General features: G+C 47.0%; 1 protein-coding gene across 6 annotated transcripts; it reads right to left on the bottom strand.

The window, feature by feature from the left end:
* Positions 1–5,558: 5,558 nt before the first annotated feature.
* LOC149340220 (uncharacterized) lies at positions 5,559–20,132 on the bottom strand. Of its 6 annotated transcripts, none has more exons than XM_089549003.1 (7): positions 19,820–20,132; positions 17,618–17,818; positions 14,873–14,988; positions 9,978–10,039; positions 7,572–7,698; positions 6,726–6,841; positions 5,559–5,903 (listed from the first exon to the last, which is right to left on the bottom strand). In XM_089549003.1, exons 2-6 carry the CDS (start codon positions 17,694–17,696, stop codon positions 6,815–6,817), a joined length of 411 nt encoding a protein of 136 aa, XP_089405129.1. In that variant the 5' UTR covers positions 17,697–17,818; positions 19,820–20,132; the 3' UTR covers positions 5,559–5,903; positions 6,726–6,814. The 6 variants fall into 6 exon arrangements, with proteins under 6 accessions (XP_089405129.1, XP_089405128.1, XP_089405127.1 ...); XM_089549002.1 differs by having other exon boundaries at positions 19,851–20,132; XM_089549001.1 differs by having other exon boundaries at positions 19,903–20,130.
* Positions 20,133–20,643: the final 511 nt, after the last annotated feature.

The raw sequence follows: 20,643 nt of genomic DNA, 5'->3' as shown, positions 1-20,643 counted from the left end.
ATGGCTAAGCGCTAAGATGTCACGTAGGACTCGGGCTGTAAACGCCTTGCCTCGGTCAGTAATGATGGCCGATGGGGCGCCGTGTCTAAGCACGATGTCGTGCATAAAGAAGTGGGCAACTTCGGCGGCAGTACCTCGCGCAAGGGCCTTCGTTTCAGCGTAGCGGGTCAAGTAGTCTGTGGCGACTACGATCCACTTGTGGCCGGAAGACGAGAGAGGAAATGGCCCCAGAAGGTCCATGCCGACTTTGTCGAATGGTATTTGTGACGGCTCGATGCACTGAAGCAGCCCAGGAGGCTTGAGCGCGGGTTTTTTTCGCCGCTGGCATTGCCGGCATGTCCGGACATAATGCTTGACACTGGAAGTTAGGTTGGGCCAGTAATAGTTCTGCCGGATTCGGGATAAGGTGCGGGTAACTCCAAGGTGGCCGGAAGTCGGTTCATCATGGCAGGCAAGGAGGACTTCATCCCGCAGATCAGACGGTATGACGAGCAGGTAAGTTGTCGGACTTGAAGTAGAGTTCTTTTTATAAAGCACCCCTCTCCGCAGGCAGAACGACGATAGTCCACGAGCTAGGTTTCGTGGTATTTCAGGGCACCCACCTTCGAGATGTTCGATGAGCAGACGGAGCTCGGCGTCGGCACGCTGTCTGGAAACGAGCTCAGATGTGCTGACCGCTCCAAGGAAGCTATCATCGTCGGTGGTGTCTTGCGGAGGAGGTTCGACGGGAGCACGTGACAAGGTATCAGCGTCGGTGTGTTTCCGGCCTGACTTGTAGGTGACGGTGAAATCGAATTCCTGCAGGCGTAATGCCCAACGTGCTAGTCGGCCGCAAGGGTCCTTTAAATTTTTCAGCCAGCACAGCGAGTGGTGGTCGGTGACGATACGAAACGGTCTGCCATAGAGGTATGGGCGGAACTTGGCGGCGGCCCAGACTACCGCTAAACATTCTTTTTCCGTGGTAGAGTAGTTCAACTCAGCACGCGACAGTGCGCGGCTGGCGTAGGCAATTACTTTGTCGACACCGTTTTGCCGCTGAACTAGAACGGCGCCAAGACCGACGTTGCTCGCATCCGTGTGCACCTCTGTGTCGGCATCTTCGTCGAAATGTGCCAGGATGGGCGGTGATTGGAGTAGGCGTCGTAACTCGTCGAAGGCAGTCTGTTGTTCGTTGACCCAGGAAAATGACGTGTCATCACGGGTGAGGAGCGTCAGAGGGCTGGCGAGCTGGGCGAAGTTTCTAATGAAGCGGCGATAATAGGAGCACAGGCCCAGAAAACGTCGGACAGCTTTTTTGTGGGAGGGGACCGGAAAGGCAGCAACGGCAGCAAGCTTCTCTGGGTCAGCGCGGATTCCGTCAGCACTAATGACGTGCCCGAGGAACTTCAATTCGGTGAACCCAAAGTGGCATTTTTCTGGTTTGAGGGAGAGGTTGGCGGATCGAACGGCTTTGAGGACAGTCCTGAGGCGGTGCAGATGTTCTGTGAACGTTGCGGAAAAAATGATGACATCGTCAAGATAAACAAGACAGGTCTGCCACTTCAAACCGGTGAGAACGGTGTCCATCATTCTTTGGAACGTGGCAGGAGCACAGCAGAGCCCGAATGGGAGGACGCGAAATTCATACAGCCCGTCCGGTGTAATGAAGGCGGTTTTCTCACGGTCCCTCTCATCAACTTCTATCTGCCAATAACCACTTCTGAGGTCGACCGAAGAGAAGTACTTGGCTTGACGAAGTCGGTCGAGTGAGTCGTCGATACGCGGGAGCGGGTACACGTCTTTCTTGGTCACACTGTTCAGCTTCCTGTAGTCGACGCAGAACCGTAGTGTCCCGTCTTTCTTTTTCACGAGGACGACAGGTGACGGTTGCTGCTTGGGACTGCTTGACGGTTGGATGACGCCGTCTGTGAGCATCTCTTCGACCTGTGTTTGAATAGCATCTCGCTCACGAGGGGACACACGATAGGGCTGCTGATGGATGGGTCGGGCTCCTTCATGCGTGATAATGCGGTGTTTAACTATCGACGTTTGGCGCACTTTGGACGACGACGTGAAACACGCACCAAACTCCCGCAAGAGGTCCTGGAGTTGCCTCTTTTCAGTGGGTGGAAGGCCAGGATTTATGTCTACGCTGGTGACCGCTTCGGCGTCAGCTCCAGGTGTGTCCTCCACACAAGCAAAGCATTCGGCCACTTCCTGAACATGGTCGACGTAAGCGATGGCTGTGCCACGGAACAGATGTCGATGTTCATTGCAGAAGTTGGTGACAAGGACCTCTGTACAACCGTCATGAAAGGATCCAAGGCCCCGTGCCACCGCAACCCCCTTAGTGAGTACGAGGGAGACATTAGGCTCGACAACCCGGAGTCCCCTGTGGCTCGTCGCAGGTAACTCTCGCGAGAATGCTGGCACGTGGTGGCACCGTAACGTTATCGTCGGCGACTCGCAGGGCGGACCGAGAACCCTGGTGCGCAGGTTCTTCTGTGGCCATTGCGGTAGAAAACGTCACCAAGCGGTTCGGGAGGTCTATGATCGCACCGTGCTCGCGAAGAAAGTCGATGCCAAGGATGACATCACGAGAACAGTCGCGGAGAACGAGAAAAGTGGCAACGAATGTGCAGCCTCGAACCGTAACCCGGGCCGCACACATGCCGAGTGGTGCGACAAGATGTCCGCCTGCTGTGCGTATGTCGGGACCGTCCCAGGGTGTCGTCACGTTTTTCAGGGCCGTCGCAAGCCGTCCGCTAAGGATAGAGTAATCTGCGCCCGTATCAACCAACGCGCTGACCTCCTTTGTGTCGACGAGAACAGGGATATCCAAGGAGACCCTGCCTTCAGTACGGCCCGTCGATGGCTGTTGTGGAGGATTCAGTCGGTGCGGCGGCGGAACCTGGTCGGCGACTGGGGTTGCGCTGTCGGAGCGATTCAAGCGGCGCGTTGGGGGAAACTCTTCGGCGATGCGGCGTTCGGCGTCGGGGCGATTGGGTCGGTGCGGCGGCGGAAGCGGGTAGGCGACTGGGGTTGCGGCATCGCGGCGATACGAAAGGCGCGTCGGGGAAAACTGTGCAGCGATGCGGCGTGCGACGTCGGGGCGATTCAGTTGCTGCGGCGGTGGAAGCTTTGCGTCGGAACGGCGTTCGGCGGCCTCGCCTCCAAAGGCCGCCGGAGCTAGTTTTCCCGACGAGGGCTCGAGGAACCACGTTGTCCTGAGGCGAAACGGGACCCAGAGGGCGAAGACCGGCGTGGAGAGGGCGATCGCGACTCGCGGCGCGGAGGAGATGGTGAACTACGCTGGCGGGTGACATACTCGGCGATGTCTTGAGGGCGCTCTCCAGGGCGTGGACGGGGGCTGTCGACAGAAAAACCGCGTAGTCCCATTGCGCGATAGGGGCACCGCCGGTAGAGATGGCCGGCCTCACCACAGTGGTAGCAGAGCGGGCGTTGATCCGGAGTGCGCCAGAGGTCAGTCTTCCGCGGTGCCTGGCGCCGATCCGCCCAGTAAGGAGTCGGCTGGGCAGAGTACATTCACTGTTCACAGTTGGTGGCAGAACTGAAACCTGAACAAGGGAATAGATGAGGTGCGTTTCCGCTGTCAACGCAGAGTCATGGGAAAATCGTCTGCTAGCTACTTCCGGTTCCAAATTGCTCAACTGATTGCATGCATCACCCTATTCACCACGTAAGTTGACATCGTTTATGCGATAAATAACTCTTGGTACTAGTCACTGATTGCACTGAAGCATCAAGAGAGAAGCCCGTACTACGTATCTGCATGACCCGAGCGCAGAAATGGACAATCTAGAGAGGCAAGCGTATTTTTTCATGGTTGATATATGCCGGCCGCCATAGTCCATGTCTGTTGTGCATATGCGCTGAGGGTGATTTCGTGTGCGTTTCGACATGTTTAGCGCAAAAGTCATTATACAGCCATTTTTTGCCGCACTTTGGTAAACTGCAATCTGTGCAGCTGATTAGACGATGCTCGTATTTTCCTGACAGCGTGTAGAGCCGCCAGTGTGCTAGCAGACGACCCATATATGCCACTGCGCGCGGCGCACGTCTCAGCACATCGCATGGTGCAGTAATAAATCGCCTCGTCGCCTTTTTGTTATTCCAGATGCAGTGCAGGTGGCATTTCATGTGAGAACACGCAGGAACACGCCGCAAAGGAGAGTAGAGGCGATAGATTATATATGCCACGCTGTGTTGTACGGAGCTGCATGAATAAAATGAAATGGTTTGCCCGCGTGTTCTGGAGCAGAAATATTTTATCGAGTACTTACTGCTTTCAGTGATCCGTTGGAAATACGTTGCATGAAGTCAAGGTCACCACGTTACTTACTTCAATCACATGTGTGATTAGCCCTGTGCTGCGCAACGTACCATATTAGAGCGAAAAGTGCGTTAGGTACCAGGCTCCTTTCGTCACCTTAAAATCACAACTCCTGCAGGCTACAAGGCGAATTAACTTGCAGACTGCTCATGAGGCGAAGTGAATTTCTCATTCGATGCTTCAGTGCAATCAGTGACTAGTACCAAGAGTTATTTATCGCATAAACGATGTCAACTTACGCGGTGAATAGGGCGAAACATGCAATCAGTTGAACAATTTGGAACCGGAAGTAGCTAGCAGTCGATTTTCCCATGAATCTTTGCGTTGACGGCGGAAACGCACCTCACCTATTGCGCTAAAAGAAAGACACAGACGAGAAGAGGACAAGGACGGGCGCACAGTAAGTTGGAGGTAATCTCCCTCTTCTCGTCAGTGTCTTTATTTAGCGCAATTCCCTTCTTTAAGTATGCACGACCGACTCGCCCAACAGCGTGCTCTCTTAAATTAAGTGAAACCTGCTTCGACCTCTCCAGCTCTTGTCTCAAAGCCAGTCAGTGAGCACTACAGGGGTGGTCTGGTTTCGATTGAAGGAAAAGGAACCCAATGCTCGCATAAAACAATAATACTTAATCAAGGAGGGGGCATTGTTACGATCGCTTTGAGAGAGGTTGTGGCTGTCAACCACAGTAAGGTGGTTGTTAAGGTGATGGAGGTAATCTCCCAAAATTATGCACAGTGCTAGAGTGCTTCTTAGGGCTGTTACAGAGCTGAGAAAATTGCTACCTGAAATAATGTTCAAATTTGGAAGTTGAGCCTCAAACAAAAGCAAACCTTCTCTCTTGGTTTTGTTTTTGCCACCAAATGGTAACAGCACAGGAAACGATTTCAGTAAACAAGAAAGTTACCAGTTTGCCGCCGACTATCCAAGTACAGTCTTTGTCAAAAGTTTAGAGCCCAGGGGGTTTACTTCTTAGCCTTGCAGTGGGACTCCTGAAGCATTCGTGGCAGTCCTACCCATTGGAGGAGGCAGGACCAGAAGTCATCTTACCTTCAGGAAATTTGGAGAGCTGGAGACGCATCACGAACCACACAGTGTGGCTCAGAAGCAAACCCTCTGGGCTCCAAACTTTTGACAAAGGCTGTACATGGCTTGCATGTGCTACCCAGCCTTCCTGTGAAGGTCAGTGTCAAGTAGCAAAACAGGAACAAATCAATCAGCCGTAAGTAATTAAATAACTATTTATTTAAATAAAGTGCAAGAGCAAAACACGATTCACGAATCCCATTACCAAAACAACGATAATTTGCCCAGGCATACCTTCCGAGGCAGCAGGCAGGCATACTTGCACCGCCTGTCCAAAATCAACGCACCAATATCACAAAGTGACATCACAGATACATATCATATCTGCCAGCCTGCATGCTGGCAACAAGCCCAGCAAAGCCTCCATATCTTTATCATGTCTGCACATTAAGGTTTGTACTGAATCACCACGGAACATCTGGTTACAGTAGAAGTCGTTTGGTACAATTGGGAATGGTGTGAAAATGTTCTTCTTTCAGTTGTTAGCTAGAAAGAAAGCAGACATGACAAGCTTTATTAGAAAGAGAACAGAAAATAATGCAAATACACAATATGACATGCACAATAAGAGACTTCATTTGAAGGAAAAGGCATGTTGGAAGCTCAGTTCCATGCACAATGGTGATAAGATGAAGACATCCACAGACCAATGACACACCACGAAAAGTTCTGCGAGTTGATGACCATTCATATTACTGGTTTGGTTTGGCTTGTAGGGTTTAACGTCCCAAAGCGACTAAGGCTATGAGAGACGCCGTAGTGGAGGGCTCCGGAAATTTCGACCACCTGGGGTTCTTTAACGTGTACTGACATCGCACAGTACACGGGCCTCGAGAATTTCTCCTCCAAAGAAATTCTAGCCGCCGCAGCCGGGATCGAACCCGCGTCTTTTGCGTCAGCAGCCGAGCACCATAACCGCTGAGCCACCGCGGCGGCCATTCATATTACTGGGCATAGAGCACAAAATACGACACAGTAGACAAAGTTCACAAGACAAACGCTGACAACCCTCAATCTGTCAACTTCATCTGATAGTCCGTCTCTTTTTGCACTGTTTACCCAATAGCTACACACTAAAACTAATTCCTTATCCCGAAAAAAGGAATCAAGTTTCGGCACTGAACTCCAGTCTGAAAACCTTATGTACACACGCACGCAAGCTGAAACTTAACACAGGAGCAGGCAACGTTACATGCGCGCTCCTTCTCACTGATGTTCTAGAAAGCACATTGCACATGCAGGATCAAACATCTCCCAATTTGGGAGACAGATGGTAAGGCAACAAAATGAAGCAAGAGGAACACTCACCTTGTGTGGCAATTTTGATGTGGTTGAGTGCGAGAGCCACAATAGAATTGAGAGTCATGCGGGAGAACCCACCCTGTGAACAGCGCAAATCATCCACATGCCGGCGGATCTCCTGCCTGTGTGAAAAATCAGGGCAAGGGTTGTTAACAGGTAGTGTTCCTTATCTGTGCTCGCTACGAGACTTTTATGAAGTTACACACAGCAGCACTTCACTACAATCAGGGACACTGGAAGCACATTTTCAATGGGGGGGCTCGAACAAGTCTCTTTTTCTTTTTTTTGTTTATGCACTTAGGTTTTTCAGATATTACAATCCAAATTTGACTTCATTGAGAACAATTAACTGCCTGAAAAAAATTGGTTTCTTTACGTAGTGTTTCTTTGATCGCTAGATGGTGCATATTTATACAAGCATTAACAAGAAAAAATTACATAATGAATTTTCAGTGCATATATATTTATTGACATTTGACAAAATTACATATTTAGGCATTCGCGCATGACCGAAGCCATAGCATAAAACAACAGTTTAAGTACCATAATACAAGCAAACGTGCTACAGTCCATGTATACAGTTACCAATAATGCGCGCAAGCAGCAGACATTTCGGACAGTGCTGCTCTTTTAGGTGCTTCTCGCTCCGCTGCTCTACTCACAAACTACCTGATGACGTCGTCTATACTTAGGAACACCACTCTTTCTTTGTGTATATGCAAAATCAAAAGATGTGATAACCTATTTTGAGTCGTTCGGTTGCGCAAATACGTTTTTTATTGTGCGCAGAGCACTAAACAGCGTTCCCCAGAAGCGACAGACGCTGGTATGGAAAATAGAAGCTGAACATACCTCACGACCTGATCCATCAACTCGCACGTTTTGTGATTCCCTTTGTAGGATCTCCAAAATGCCATGAGTTGTAGTGGAATCAGCACCATTTAGAAGAGTTGGTAATATCATAAACTGCGCCGAGAGTCTGCACAAGTCAAAATCAACTGCATGCACTCCCAAAGCTGCCTCTAGTTCATCTGCTGTATACCGACTACCTCCAACAGCACAGGTTAAAGGTGCACTGATGAGGAATCTGAACTTGTCTTTTTGCCGCGGGAACTTGATCTACACGTTCCGAGCTTTCTTAGAAACCTAGATTTATTGCCCTGTGTGGCCGATTTTCCTAATTAAATCGAATTAACGTCCAGCTCCCGCCTTTCTTTTTTAATTCTCCCTCGTACGGTGGGCGGAGTCGACCAACGCGTGGAGCACCTTTCAGCCAGTCCCGCGGCGGCTTGCCGCTCTGCCATTGGCGGAGTAATAACGTAGTAGTCCGTAGAAGCAAATAGTCCGCGCGTATTTTTATTTCTGCGGGCTTATTTTGCGGCTATATTATCTGCGAATGAAACTATTTATTCATGGAAACCTAAAAAAGAAAATAAAGCGAAAGCAAAGCCTCCACAGAGCTGGCTGAAAGGCACTTCACGGGTTGGTCGACTCCGCCCATCGTACGAGGCAGAATTAAAAAAAAAAAGGCGGGAGCCGGACGTTAATTCGATTTAATTAGGGAAATCGGCCGCACAGGGCAATAAGTTGCAGTTTCTAAGAATGCTAGGAACGTGTACATCGAGTTCCCGCGGCAAAAAGACAAGTTCAGAATCCTCTTCAGTGCACCTTTAAGATGTCTTCTAGTTTTATGAGCTGTTCCATGCCTGGCTGCTCAAAACGCTGTTTTGTTTCACTTATGATTCGGTCGGCAGCAGCGAAATACTCCTTGCGCAGCGCGGCCTTAACGTCAAGTGCAACTGGCTGGACAGGTCTATCAGTCGTCTCATACCTCGCAGGAGGTTTTGTCGGCGTTGACATACGAGGTTCCTTCAAGCCTAGGCGCGCTGCTGTTGTGTTCGTGTGCTGCCACAACTTCTCAACCGCAGTTTCAGAGTGCAACTCTGAGATCGACTCGCAGAGAGCCTCTGTTGCCTTTTTTGCACCTGCGGCGCAATATGCTGAGCTCTGCAGAGCCCTGGCTAGTTCCTCACAAGGCCCAAAGAAGGCTACGGAAATGTGGATACCTAACAAGGTTTCAAATTTCTGCAAAAGCCAATCGTAACCTCTAAAAATAGCCTTGCTGCTTTCGTCACTGAACCTGGTGTCTGCAAGAGCTCCTTGAGTGTCTCTTGAACTCTGCCGTAATTCTCAATGAATCTTTGCATTGACTTGAATCTAACGGTCCATCGTGTCGAGCCAGCTCCCTGCTTATGCTGCTACTGAAAATTCCAGTCACTCCTGAGGAAGGGACAGAGTTGGTTCCAGAGTCTTGAATTGAAAATAAAGGGTTTTCTACATGAAGGCTATGAGATACGCCTGCTTCGGCCATTCCACTACCTTATTTGTATTTCAGCGCAGAGTGAAACCAGCGAGCAAGTGGCGCTCGCCGTGGTACCTGCCCAGAGTGTTTTTATTGTTAAAATTGCCGTTCTATGAAAACCAAAATAAGGGCTAGCACTCTAATTCATGTCTGTTCCAGAGAATTGGGAGTGTCTTAACGTGTAGTTTCCTGCTGGGACGTCATGGGAACGCGGAGGTCGTAAGTTAGGTTACAACAAAAAAAAAATGTAACCAAGGCAGGAATTCAGGTGGGGGAGGGGCTGAGCCCCCTCATGAGAATACTTGGGGGGGGGGGCTCTGGCCCCCCCCTGCCCCCCCTGCTCCGGCGTCCCTGACTACAATGGTAAAACCCTAGAAATGGCCTAAAACCCTTTGAATCGTAAAGCTCGGGCAAGTTGTCAGGACAAGTTGGCAAGCCAACAAAGAGGAAACAGCATACAAAAGAAGCCCGCACAACCTTTCACTATGTACGCTGATTGTACTAGGTGTCACAGCAATAACATTTCAATTATCAGTAAGCAGTGCACACGTGTAATTTTCATCTACACTGGTTTTCCTTCTTTTTTTTTAGAGTCAAAGCATTTAAACAAAACATAATTAAACCAAGAAAGGCTCTTTAAACTCTACACAAAAGACAATTTATACAAATACAGTGCAAAACACCAAGCAGCTATCCCTGCCTATAATCAGAGCAAACACTTTAATGCAGGCACCTCATAGCAGATGCAAATTAGGGGTGAGAGTTCGGAAGGTTGGACGTTAATCAAGGCACAAAAGCAGACAAGCTGAAAATGAAGAACACAAGGTATGCACTACAACTCATGGCATTTTGCAAAAAAGTTTGGCTTCGAAAAAGGCTAGGTGAAAAGCACTCACTCTGAAATGTGAGGCAGCTCTCTCTGGACTTTTTGCACTATTTTCATTATCTGCATTTCACTCTGAAATGTAATGCAAAAAAAAAGATTAACGCTCAGCAGGGGCAAACAGAGAGCTGGCCGCATCACAAAAGAACTCAAAGATTTAGCCCCGTTGAGTGAGAATGCCCAGAACAATAGCCAAGATTTCTTTTAAAACATGTTCTAATGGAGGAAACGAGAGAGAGGGCAGGGCTGGATGGCAACACAAAGGTCAGGACCAGGTACCAGCAACCAGCACCAAGCTGAGCTCACCATCTTCCCAGACATAACAGAACTAATGAGAAGGCTAGCAGTCCAAAGAATGCTGTTCAAGCAGCATAAGCAAGTGCTGTCAGCATTTAATAGTCACAGATGCAATAACACCAAACAGGGCGCATCAGCTTCTAACAGCTGCTCTTAACCGGTGCTGCTTCTGCAGGGTGCGTTTTAAACGCTTCTGAGGAGCAAATGAAATAGGCACTAGAGGGATGAAGCAATCACGTATTCTTTTCGTAAAACCAGATAACATTAGAAACACAGAATAGAATGATACAAATAAAACCTGCCTGTATAACTGTATCAAAGCATGTGCTGCCAAGGCTGTTGTTTTAAGATATAATTCATCGCATTTTCCAACCAATGTAAAAAAAATTGACTCAGTTACAATATAAAGCAGTGCTGAATTCATCAGAAAAAAAGAAATGACATCTAGGTGCAGCACACTTTTAGAAAAAGCAACGAGTCCCCCATATGCATAAAAATGTGAACATTGGAGACTAGCAGCTATTTCTTAATGTGTGCTACACCACAGACACTACGCACACGCCTATAGAGTGTGTAGATATATCAGGAGCTGTAACACTGCAATCATCAGAAAATTCACCTGAACATACTGCCAGCCATTGCTTGCCACTACTACACTCCTGCCCTCTAATTTAGAAAGAAGTTTCACACATTTGATTCAAGCAATGAACTTATATGCTATATAGCAGACAAGGAAAGGGGAATGAGGGGCTCGTTATAAATATGAGAGAAGCCAACAGCCACAGAAACCAAGGGGCACAGGGGATTTTTAATTTATTTATTTTGTGGTGTTGGTCAATTCATAATATTACTGAATATGTTATCACTTAAGTGGTTATCGTTAAGTTCCACCCTCGCCGTTCGATGACGTTCTACGTCACATCAGCGGTAACTCAGGACGTGCTACGTCCGCCGCTTAAGAACGTGGGTGGCGCTGGTGAACACTCCCAAGGTTAGGTTATTTGTAAACATAAATACCCCCGAAAGCAGAAGGTTTGACAGCCGTCGCCGTAGCTCAGCGGTAGAGCACCGGACGCGTAATTAGGAGGTCATGGGTTCGGATCCCACCGGCGGCATGTGGCTGTTTTTTCTTCTGCTTTTCTAATCAATTAGCTTTAAGCGATAACATATTCAGTAATATTATGAATTGATCAACACCACAAAATAAATAAATTAAAAATCCCCTGTGCCCCTTGGTTTCTGTGGCTGTTGGCTTCTGTCATATTTATAACGAGCCCCTCATTCCCCTTTCCTTGTCTGCTTAATTGCTTAATGAGGGCCTCGGTTCTGGCAGCCTTGATGCCTTAGGAAGCATAAGAGGGTTCTCACACAGCTTCCACCCTCACCGTTCGATGACGTTCTACGTCACATCAGCGGTAACTCAGGACGTGCTACGTCCGCCGCTTAAGAACGTGGGTGGCGCTCGTGAACACTCCCAAGGTTAGGTTATTTGTAAACATAAATACCCCCGAAAGCAGAAGGTTTGACAGCCGTCGCTGTAGCTCAGTGGTAGAGCACCGGACGCGTAATTCGGAGGTCGTGGGTTCGGATCCCACCGGCGGCATGTGATTGTTTTTTCTTCTGCTTTTCTAATCAATTAGCTTTAAGCGATAACATATTCAGTAATATTATGAATTGATCAACACCACAAAATAAATAAATTAAAAATCCCCTGTGCCCCTTGGTTTCTGTGGCTGTTGGCTTATATGCTATATGTTACTTATTGTACTCCCCACATCAAGTTAACTAGACTTAAAAGGATCCGTGACATGGCTGTTTCACACTGTGGTTTTGTACTCGGGTAAATAATACAAAGGCCTGGTATATTCTATTTCCAAAGTTCGAGTGCCTGGACGCATTGTACATTCCAAAAAAAAAAAAGCAGCCAAAATTGGAACCACGAAATGTCTCCTACAGACAGCAACTACTATATCAAAATGCTTGTGTGACGTAACAAGGGCACACCCACACCACAACATAGTCGGCAATGCTGGCTCTGAGGTCACAGGATATGACCTCTGTCTTTTTGTGGGGAATCTATATAGGAGTCCTCCCACATATATGAGTGACCGATGAACAAGTTGCTGGGTACACGGATAACAATAACTTAGTTTTGATTGGTAACATAAAAGTATGCCTCAAGATACCCAGACACTGTGATTTAAAGGTGCACTGAAGAGGAATCTGAACTCGTCTTTTTGCCACGGGAACTCAATCTGCACGTTCCGAGCATTCTTAGAAACTTCGATTTATTGCCCTGTCTGGCTGATTTTCCTAATTAAATCGAATTAACGTCCGGCTCCCGCCTTTTTTTTTTAATTCTCCCTCGTACGGTGGGCGGAGTCGACCAACGCGTGGAGCGCCTTTCAGCCAGTCCCGCGGCGGCTTGCCGTTCTGCCATCGGCGGAGTAATACGTAGTAGTCCGTAGAAGCAAATAGTCCGCGCGTATTTTTATTTCGGCGGGCTTATTTTGCGGCTAAATTACCTGCGAATGAAACTATTTATTCACGGAAACCTAAGAAACAAAATAAAGCGAAAGCAAAGCCTCCACGGAGCTGGCTGCAAGGCACTCCACGCGTTGGTCGACTCCGCCGACCGTACGAGGGAGAATTAAAAAAAAAAAAGGCGGGAGCCGGACGTTAATTCGATTTAATTAGGAAAATCAGCCACACAGGGCAATAAATCGATGTTTCTAAGAATGCTCAGAACGTATAGATCGAGTTCCCACGGCAAAAAGACGAGTTCAGATTCCTCTTCAGTGCACCTTTAAGAGCAAAACATGCATGGGTTGGTCCTTTGTAGGCTATACAGTGGACAGGCAGAGGGCATAATGTCCTATCTTCAAGCACCATAGACGTGCTAACATCACTGTAAAAGGAATTAAACACACATACGCAAAAAAAAAATACCAAACAGCAATAACAGCATGTGAAATGAATAAGAAAACAGTGCCTTCTCATTCTTGTCCAGAGTTTTTTCCTTTGGATAGTCCTGCATTTTCAAGCACGTTTACAGTTCTAAAATATTTCTTTGGAACTGAATTGTGCATGTCACTGTCTCGTTAGTCAATGGTGAAGCTGCCTTGCTTATTATGCAAGGAATTATTATGCCAGCAGCAAACAAGCCCACTCCTCCAAAGATCACTAAGCTCGCATACTAATCAGAAGGCTTAAAAAAAAATTGCAAGCAGCTGCTGTTCATGGCATGCAAGCACCTGAACACAGGCATACAAACTGTGCTGCCAACAACATAAGTGGATATGCCTTTCTGATGTCAGTGTTTAAAGGGTCTCTGGAGGGAGCACCTTCTGTCAGGAGTATAAAAACTCGCTCAATCACTACATTCTGTCATCATGAACGCTCTGAACTAACACTTCTACACGCAGCAAAGAACCCAAAATCGTGCGTGAAAGTTGCAGAGCCCTTTTAGGCAACTTTTTCAATGCTTGCACCCTTCTCTGTCTTGCACTTCCGCGCATTTCTGTTCAGATATGGCTATTCGTTAGGTTCGGTCAAACGTCACGAAGCTACCACGGCTGTGGCCAGTCAGCCGCGTCTCTCCTGCCGGTCAGGAAGCTCTGCCCCTCCCAAGGAATTTCTGCGCACCTCAACAGCCAGCATTAAAGATGAGTGGACACAGCTAGCGAGAGGAGTGGATAAGGCACGAAAACTCTTAACACGTTCGCTCTGTCATTTTTTTTCATTTTGTGTGGCCATGAATACTCGGTCCATGATGAAGCCACGGGACAGATTTCACAGCGAGATCCTCCACCTTAGACCTCACAATAAAATCTGACCCATGGCTTCATTATGTGGCCCGGTATTCGAGGCCACACAGCATGGATAAACGACGTGCCGGAGACAACACGATGCAGTGAATGTGTTAAATTCAAATTTTTGACCACAGATGACTCGGCTCCTACAAAACTGATTAAAAAAATTCTTGCTGGAGGATATTCTTGAAGCGTGTTCTTGAACACCCAAGGAATACCACACCTTTAATGAAAGCCCCTTTCAGAGCCCTTTGAAGGTTGCCAGACTAGCAAGCTGAGCAAAAGAAACTAAACAAATTCATTTTAAAAGTATCTAGCACATCGCATGAACTCCAATTTCAAGGAATTGTAAATTGACATATGGAAATAAAGTGCAATAAGCACTTTATGTTCGAAAATGAGTGTTAAGTCAAGATGAAACAGAACAAGTGTTGCTTGCATAGCGATGTGTATGGGTCGCTGTTGAGGCGCATGAATGAGACTGAAGTACAAAGCTGAGCTAACCGATGTAAATCAGAGCAAGTAGCTGCATCCCTCCACTGCTTAGCTGATAACGAATTTCCTCATCTTCTCAGCTAGTGCTAAACAAAAGAGTTTGCTACGTAAAATGCATCACGAACACAAACGGGTTGCATTATAAGATCAGGAAATTTGTTATCAGCTAAGCAGCGGAGGGATGCAGCTATTTGCACTGACTTACTTCGGTTAACTCAGCTTTGTACTTCAATTTAGCCACATTAACTATTGCAAATTATTCTCACTTCCCTGCAGCTACCAACATAACCAACACATAACCAACCTTGCTACTGGGTTGACAGCCATTGGTCTGTGCTGACTCCAAGTCATCGGGATACGGGCTTCCATGCTCCAGACGCTGCTCCAGTTCATAAAACCCCAACTCCTGAGTATTCCTTGCTGCACAAACATGCAAAGGACCCACTTAGCGTACAATCAGTGCATGGGGCTTGGTAGCTTGTAAAAATAGCACCAATGGGCTCTGCTCAGCATGGTGGCTCAGTGGTTAGGGCGCTCGGCTACTGAGCTGGAGTACCTTGGTTCATACCTGAGTACCTTGGTTCATACCTGATGGAGGTGAAAGATGTCCGATCTTTCACTCTTTCCTTTCGACGGAAGAGAGTGAATGGCAGAAGTGAGCCGCTGGTTAGTGTAGTAACCAGCTTGCTTCATGGTAAACATCTTCAACCTCAACAGCATTACACTAACCCTACGTAGAGTGTTATGCATAACACATTACGGCTGCCACTGTACCCCCTAAATGGCTTATGCAAAGCTACTACAGCTTTAGATGTAAAATATTTCGCACACAGTTGCCCTTTTTGTTTTTCTAGACTCTGCAGTAGATGCCATAAACAAACAATAAAACTTAAAAACATAACTATCAAAAAGAGCTACATGGGTTACTATGCTGACCATTTCCAAAATAATCCTCACAAAGCTCTCTCAACTGAACAGTCAACTGAATTCAAAGACCGAGAATAATTTTCCTGAAATCTAAAAATCACCTTTAGGCTTATTACACAGTTAAAAAAAACCTGGAACACAACATAAAACATTTAAATAAATTTAATCATTGCCCAAGCTATTTATGAGAAGACCATGGAAAGAAAATTATAAGCCACAAAAAAATAATGGTTGCATACTGCTGGGCAAGGCCAAGTTCCTGACAGTGCTGCTACATTACATGGTGATAGCTTGAACAGGCAAAGCTTCAGTCTGTTGACCAATATTTCTACAAAGGGACTGGCCTTCGTCTTGAAAGGCAATACTCAGATGAAGTTAAGTACTACTGTCAGTCACCAGAGGCTTCCTTACCTCCTACCTTGTTTAAATATGTACCTTGAAGGCTAGTCTCTTCGTTCTGTTATACTGTGGATCGCATGCTGGAGAAGCTTGGCCTCAACTGTCATGTTCCGCTAACATCAGAAAGTAGCTTGTCCAAATATGAGGCCATCAAGATCTCATATAACCAGAAAGAATAGAGAAGGAAGGAAAGACAGCAAGAGGTTAGCCAGTCATAATGTCTGGATGGCTACCTTGCACTAAGGGTGGGCACGAAGGGAGTGGAAGAGGAAGGACAGAGCGCAACAAACACATTGCATTCATGGATGCAATGCCTACAGGCAGCCTAGTTCTAGTTCTAGAAACTTGGCACCCACAGAGAGACCCGCCACAGTGGCCTGGCATTCAGCTACCGAGTCCAAAGTCACAGGATTGAAACAAGGTCATTGTGGTTGCATTTCCACAGAGGGGAAATGCAAAAACTCCTGTGTGCTGTGTGATCTCACAGCAACAACCCCTGGTGCTCAAAGTTATTCCAGAGCCTCGGTATGCCATTTCCACACAGCCCATGTGCAGCTTTGGGACATTAGACACCACGTACCACCCTTGTGAAGACAGGGTGCTTGGCACAGTACTGCCACTAGAGGAGCTCGCTGAGCCTCAGTGCAAATGTTCAATGTCAATATACTTCTATGCCGTTGGGTTAAATCAGGCCGGAATAAATTTTCATTGAAGGACCGATATTCTCATGGAGTTAGCTATGCTGCAGGAATTACATACAGAAAAAACACCACTGGTGCACAGTGTTTTTTCTTAGCTTACTGGTCCATTTTAACAAGCTCAAAGACTTTATGCAGTCCATTAGTGCGACAAAGTGGGAGCAAGTGCTACACTACACTCCCTATGCCCACCTCACCCACATAACCATGGATGTTACATTTTTGAGATCGGCCACTCAACGGCCCAAGTCTCCTTCACAACTCAGTAACAGTCTCCTTTGGGCAGCAGGCTAATGCTAACAACATACCAACATACTACGATGTCAACATCAAATGCCATTTACCTCAGAAAGGCTCCCTTTGGTCACACTAAGCATGCATTGCACTTTAATATAGAACAATTGCAAAAAACTACAGAGAATGTTCACTGCATTCGAATCAGAGCGAAAGCATGGATTTGTGCTTCGTAGAAGATGACGGTGAGCAGGCAGTGCCGCGGGACGGAGCTGGTGGAAACTGATGAAGACGACGCTCTCTTATGCACCGCGCGAGAGTGCGGGGCAGTTTAATACGAGGCATGTTGGCAGCGGCGACAGCCTAGAGTCTCGCTGAGCAGCCTTTAAAGGAAATCTGTTCGTGCAGTCCCGGGTTCAACTCCCAGTCATGGATCTTTTTCACGATTTGACTTGCTCAGCTGAAGGTCAGCTGATAGTCAAATTTGCAAAGTCCGCGATTGATGCCCGAGGTCCCGTAGTGAAGCTTTCACTTCAAAAATCACCTGGACCCCGAATATATTATGGACCCCTGAAGTGTTTTGGCCTTAGTGCAGAAGCACTGCACGTCACAAAAGCTTCAAATAATCAAGAGCATGTTCAGAAAGTGAATAGCTTGCGCAACAGGGGAAGTCACCGATCAAAGCGCACTGAAAACACTGGTAAAACACTGCCCTTTGCCCCTTCAGGCCTGCCTCATAAACCCAGCCATGCTCAAATAAGCACTGTGTTGTGAATGAAGACTGCACCAACCTGACGTTTTCACCTGGCACACAGTTTGGACTTGGGGCTTGGGCTCGAGAGTGAGGGGGTGGAGCTTCAGTTCATCCATGTCAGTCAGCCCAAAGTAACAACGATCTTCACTGTGGGGGGGCACTGCCTCAGGCTGTCTGTGCCAGCCCTTTCCACAAGGCTTCTCACCGTCCCTCGATGCTTGTGGACCAGATGGCAGCACTATAAAATGCAACGCATTAAGCAGCACTGAAAATGCATAGGTCATAGCAGCAGTTCCTCCATACAGTTGCGATCCACTATTACTACAGTGTATGGCTAATTTGACATGGCAGGAAAATTATTTGCACAAAACACAAACATGGGATGCAGCCATTGTCTTTTATCTAGCTGAGATACCTGAACACTACTGAAAATAATAACATGACCCTTAAACGCATGTCAAGGAAGAGCCTCATAGCTATCCTGTACCTCTTCGAAGACTGTTAGGTGTATGTCTGTACTGAAGAATCATGAAATATGTTGCTGTCAGGTCTATAAAGAGGGTTACATCTGGTTACGTTGCACGCATAAACAATGTGACAATGTTGTTGTTTTGCGTATTTGTAATGCTATGTTTTTCAACGGTTGTGATTACTGAGCGCTGAAATACTGTTGTGAACATGGTTTATTCAAACTACTGGAATTTATTTTACCGCACTCTCACCTGCAACTGTCTTGTGAACAGTGGACACATGATGCCCTTCAAACTGCATTTAGGCAGCTTTTTTCCCTGTGTCCCCCCTCTCTCTGTGATACCTTGTACCACTGAGAGACAAACGAACCCTCAATCCACAGCATGCATTCTGAGCATAGGTCACTTTCAGAAAGATATGTTACCACACACAAACTACCACAAGAAACCAAGTCAAGAACAAAGAAAAAAAACACAGACCTACACAGTGTCACATCTTTAAAGGCGGTACCGCCTTGACAGCTGCGTCAAGGCCTGAAGGCTTTCAGAAATGGCTGTGGCTAGAGTTCCATCCTTACGCAACAACTGCTGCTGGAATTCCGTCCAGGATTATCAAAAATTGCTCTCAGTTATGTCCACAAGAAATAGTGACTGTCACTTAAGTTTCCTTGAAACAACAAACCAAACCTGACAAGCAAAAACACAAAGCAGCAAATATTTGTATGTTTTGTGATCCTACGCACTGATACTTCTGGACAGAACTCAATCATCATCATCATCAGCCCGGCTACACCCACTGCAGGGCAAAGGCCTCTCTCATGCCCATGTCGCTGCAGCCACCATAACCCCGCATACTTCTTAATCTCATCCGCCCACTTTACTTTCTGCCGCCCCGTGCTATGCTTGCCTTCTCTTGGAATCCGCTCTAACAGCACTAATATTGTCCCATCTGGGTGGAACGCTAGGCATTCTGAAAAAAAAAAAAATAATAATAACTGCTCGTGGAATTATGTCCGGAAAGAACAGCAACTGCTACAAGAGTTCTCCGACAGCAAACCTAGCCTAAATAAACCAAACCTAACTTCTTTAGGTGCAAAGGGTATCAAACATACAACGGAACGCTAGACATTCCGTTCAAAAATGTTTTTAAGCAAAGTGTCTATCTCTAGCTGCTACTTCGGTAGCTATGTAGTGTCAACTGTCAACATCGTATACGTTGTGATCACCGTGATTTCATGTACTGGTACTAGTATGATCAAAAAATGATGGGACTTTCGGCACCGGGAGTTGGGCCAAAAAGGAACGAGGGGCATGACAGAACTTCAATGCCAGTGCTAGAACGGCTAATTGGGCAAGTTGTTATGGATTCATTGCTACGGAGCAGCACGCAACGACGACAGACAAGGACAAGACTAGAAAGGAGCACTTTCTTGTTTGTCGTCTTTGCGCGCTGCTCCGTATCACTGACAGTAAATTCCACGTTTGGATGGAACTCCAGCAGCAGTCACGCCGTTCCGTCTGGACGGAACGCTAGACATTCCGTTCAAAAATGTTTTTAAGCGAAGCGTCTATCTCTAGCTGCTGCTTCGGTAGCTGCCTAGTGTCAACTGTCAACAGGTGAAAGGAGAGGTCTAGACGACTGTCTATTACACAGACGAGTCACTTCTCCGTCCTGTTGAAGCGAGGAACATTGAAAAACCTTAAGTGCGGTAATTTGAATTTCTACGAAAATCATCCGGAGTGCAATGCAAATCTGTCAGCGCCCTTACAGCTTGCCGGCTCCAACGAGTACGAACGCACCACAGAAATCGGTTAGCGCTGAGATTGCTGGCTCCGACGAGCACGAACGCACCACAGCCAATTCTGCGTTTCTCACGAGGCTTCAGCATCCGTCGTCATGTCTAATGTCAGTCGAGGGGACGATAGAAACTCAAGGTTGTAACTCTTTGTTCATGCTTCGGCCAGCCTTAACATTTTCCAGTCACTCGCCTTCCCACCTCAAGACTGCGACTACGGATAGCTACGGCTATTGAGTTATAGTACTTTACTTATGGCTAGCTATTTGGTCTAGTGATAGAGGCATGTTCTACGCAGTGAAAACAGGGTCCGTATTACCGAACTTTGTCAAAAACCTGTCAAAAGTTATTGACAGTGACGTCAAAATGACGAAACAATGTGACGTCGACGCTTGACGCAAAATTGACGTAACGGGGAATCAGCCAATTGCAGCAGAGCGGCGCCCCGGAAGCATTTGTCTGCACGACGAGGGACCGTCTGCTAAATTTTTGCTAAAAGAGTAAAGAAATGCTCAACGATAAAAAATAATTATTATTTTCTTTTGCCAAAAAATGATGTTTAAAGCTAAAAAATATAAAGAAAAACAAGAAGCGCAAGAAGTTAGGCTATTAAGCTTCCTGGTGGGTAACTTTTGCTGCCGCGGGGGTGCGCAGACGGTGGTAAAACGTCAACAAGCCGCTTTGCACGTGAACAGCTGTTCCACGCCTTGATACTGTTCTCTTACGTGGCGACGAAAATCAAGGTACTGTGCGGTTGTTCTAAGTGCGGAAAAATCGACGAAGCCAACTTGTTAAGG

This window comes from Amblyomma mixtum, chromosome 6 (genome assembly GCF_055824585.1).
Source record: "Amblyomma mixtum isolate Tamu chromosome 6, ASM5582458v1, whole genome shotgun sequence".
Lineage (NCBI taxonomy): Eukaryota > Metazoa > Arthropoda > Arachnida > Ixodida > Ixodidae > Amblyomma > Amblyomma mixtum.
The sequence above is the reverse complement of the archived record's forward strand: the minus strand, read 5'-3'. Positions and strand labels throughout refer to the sequence as shown.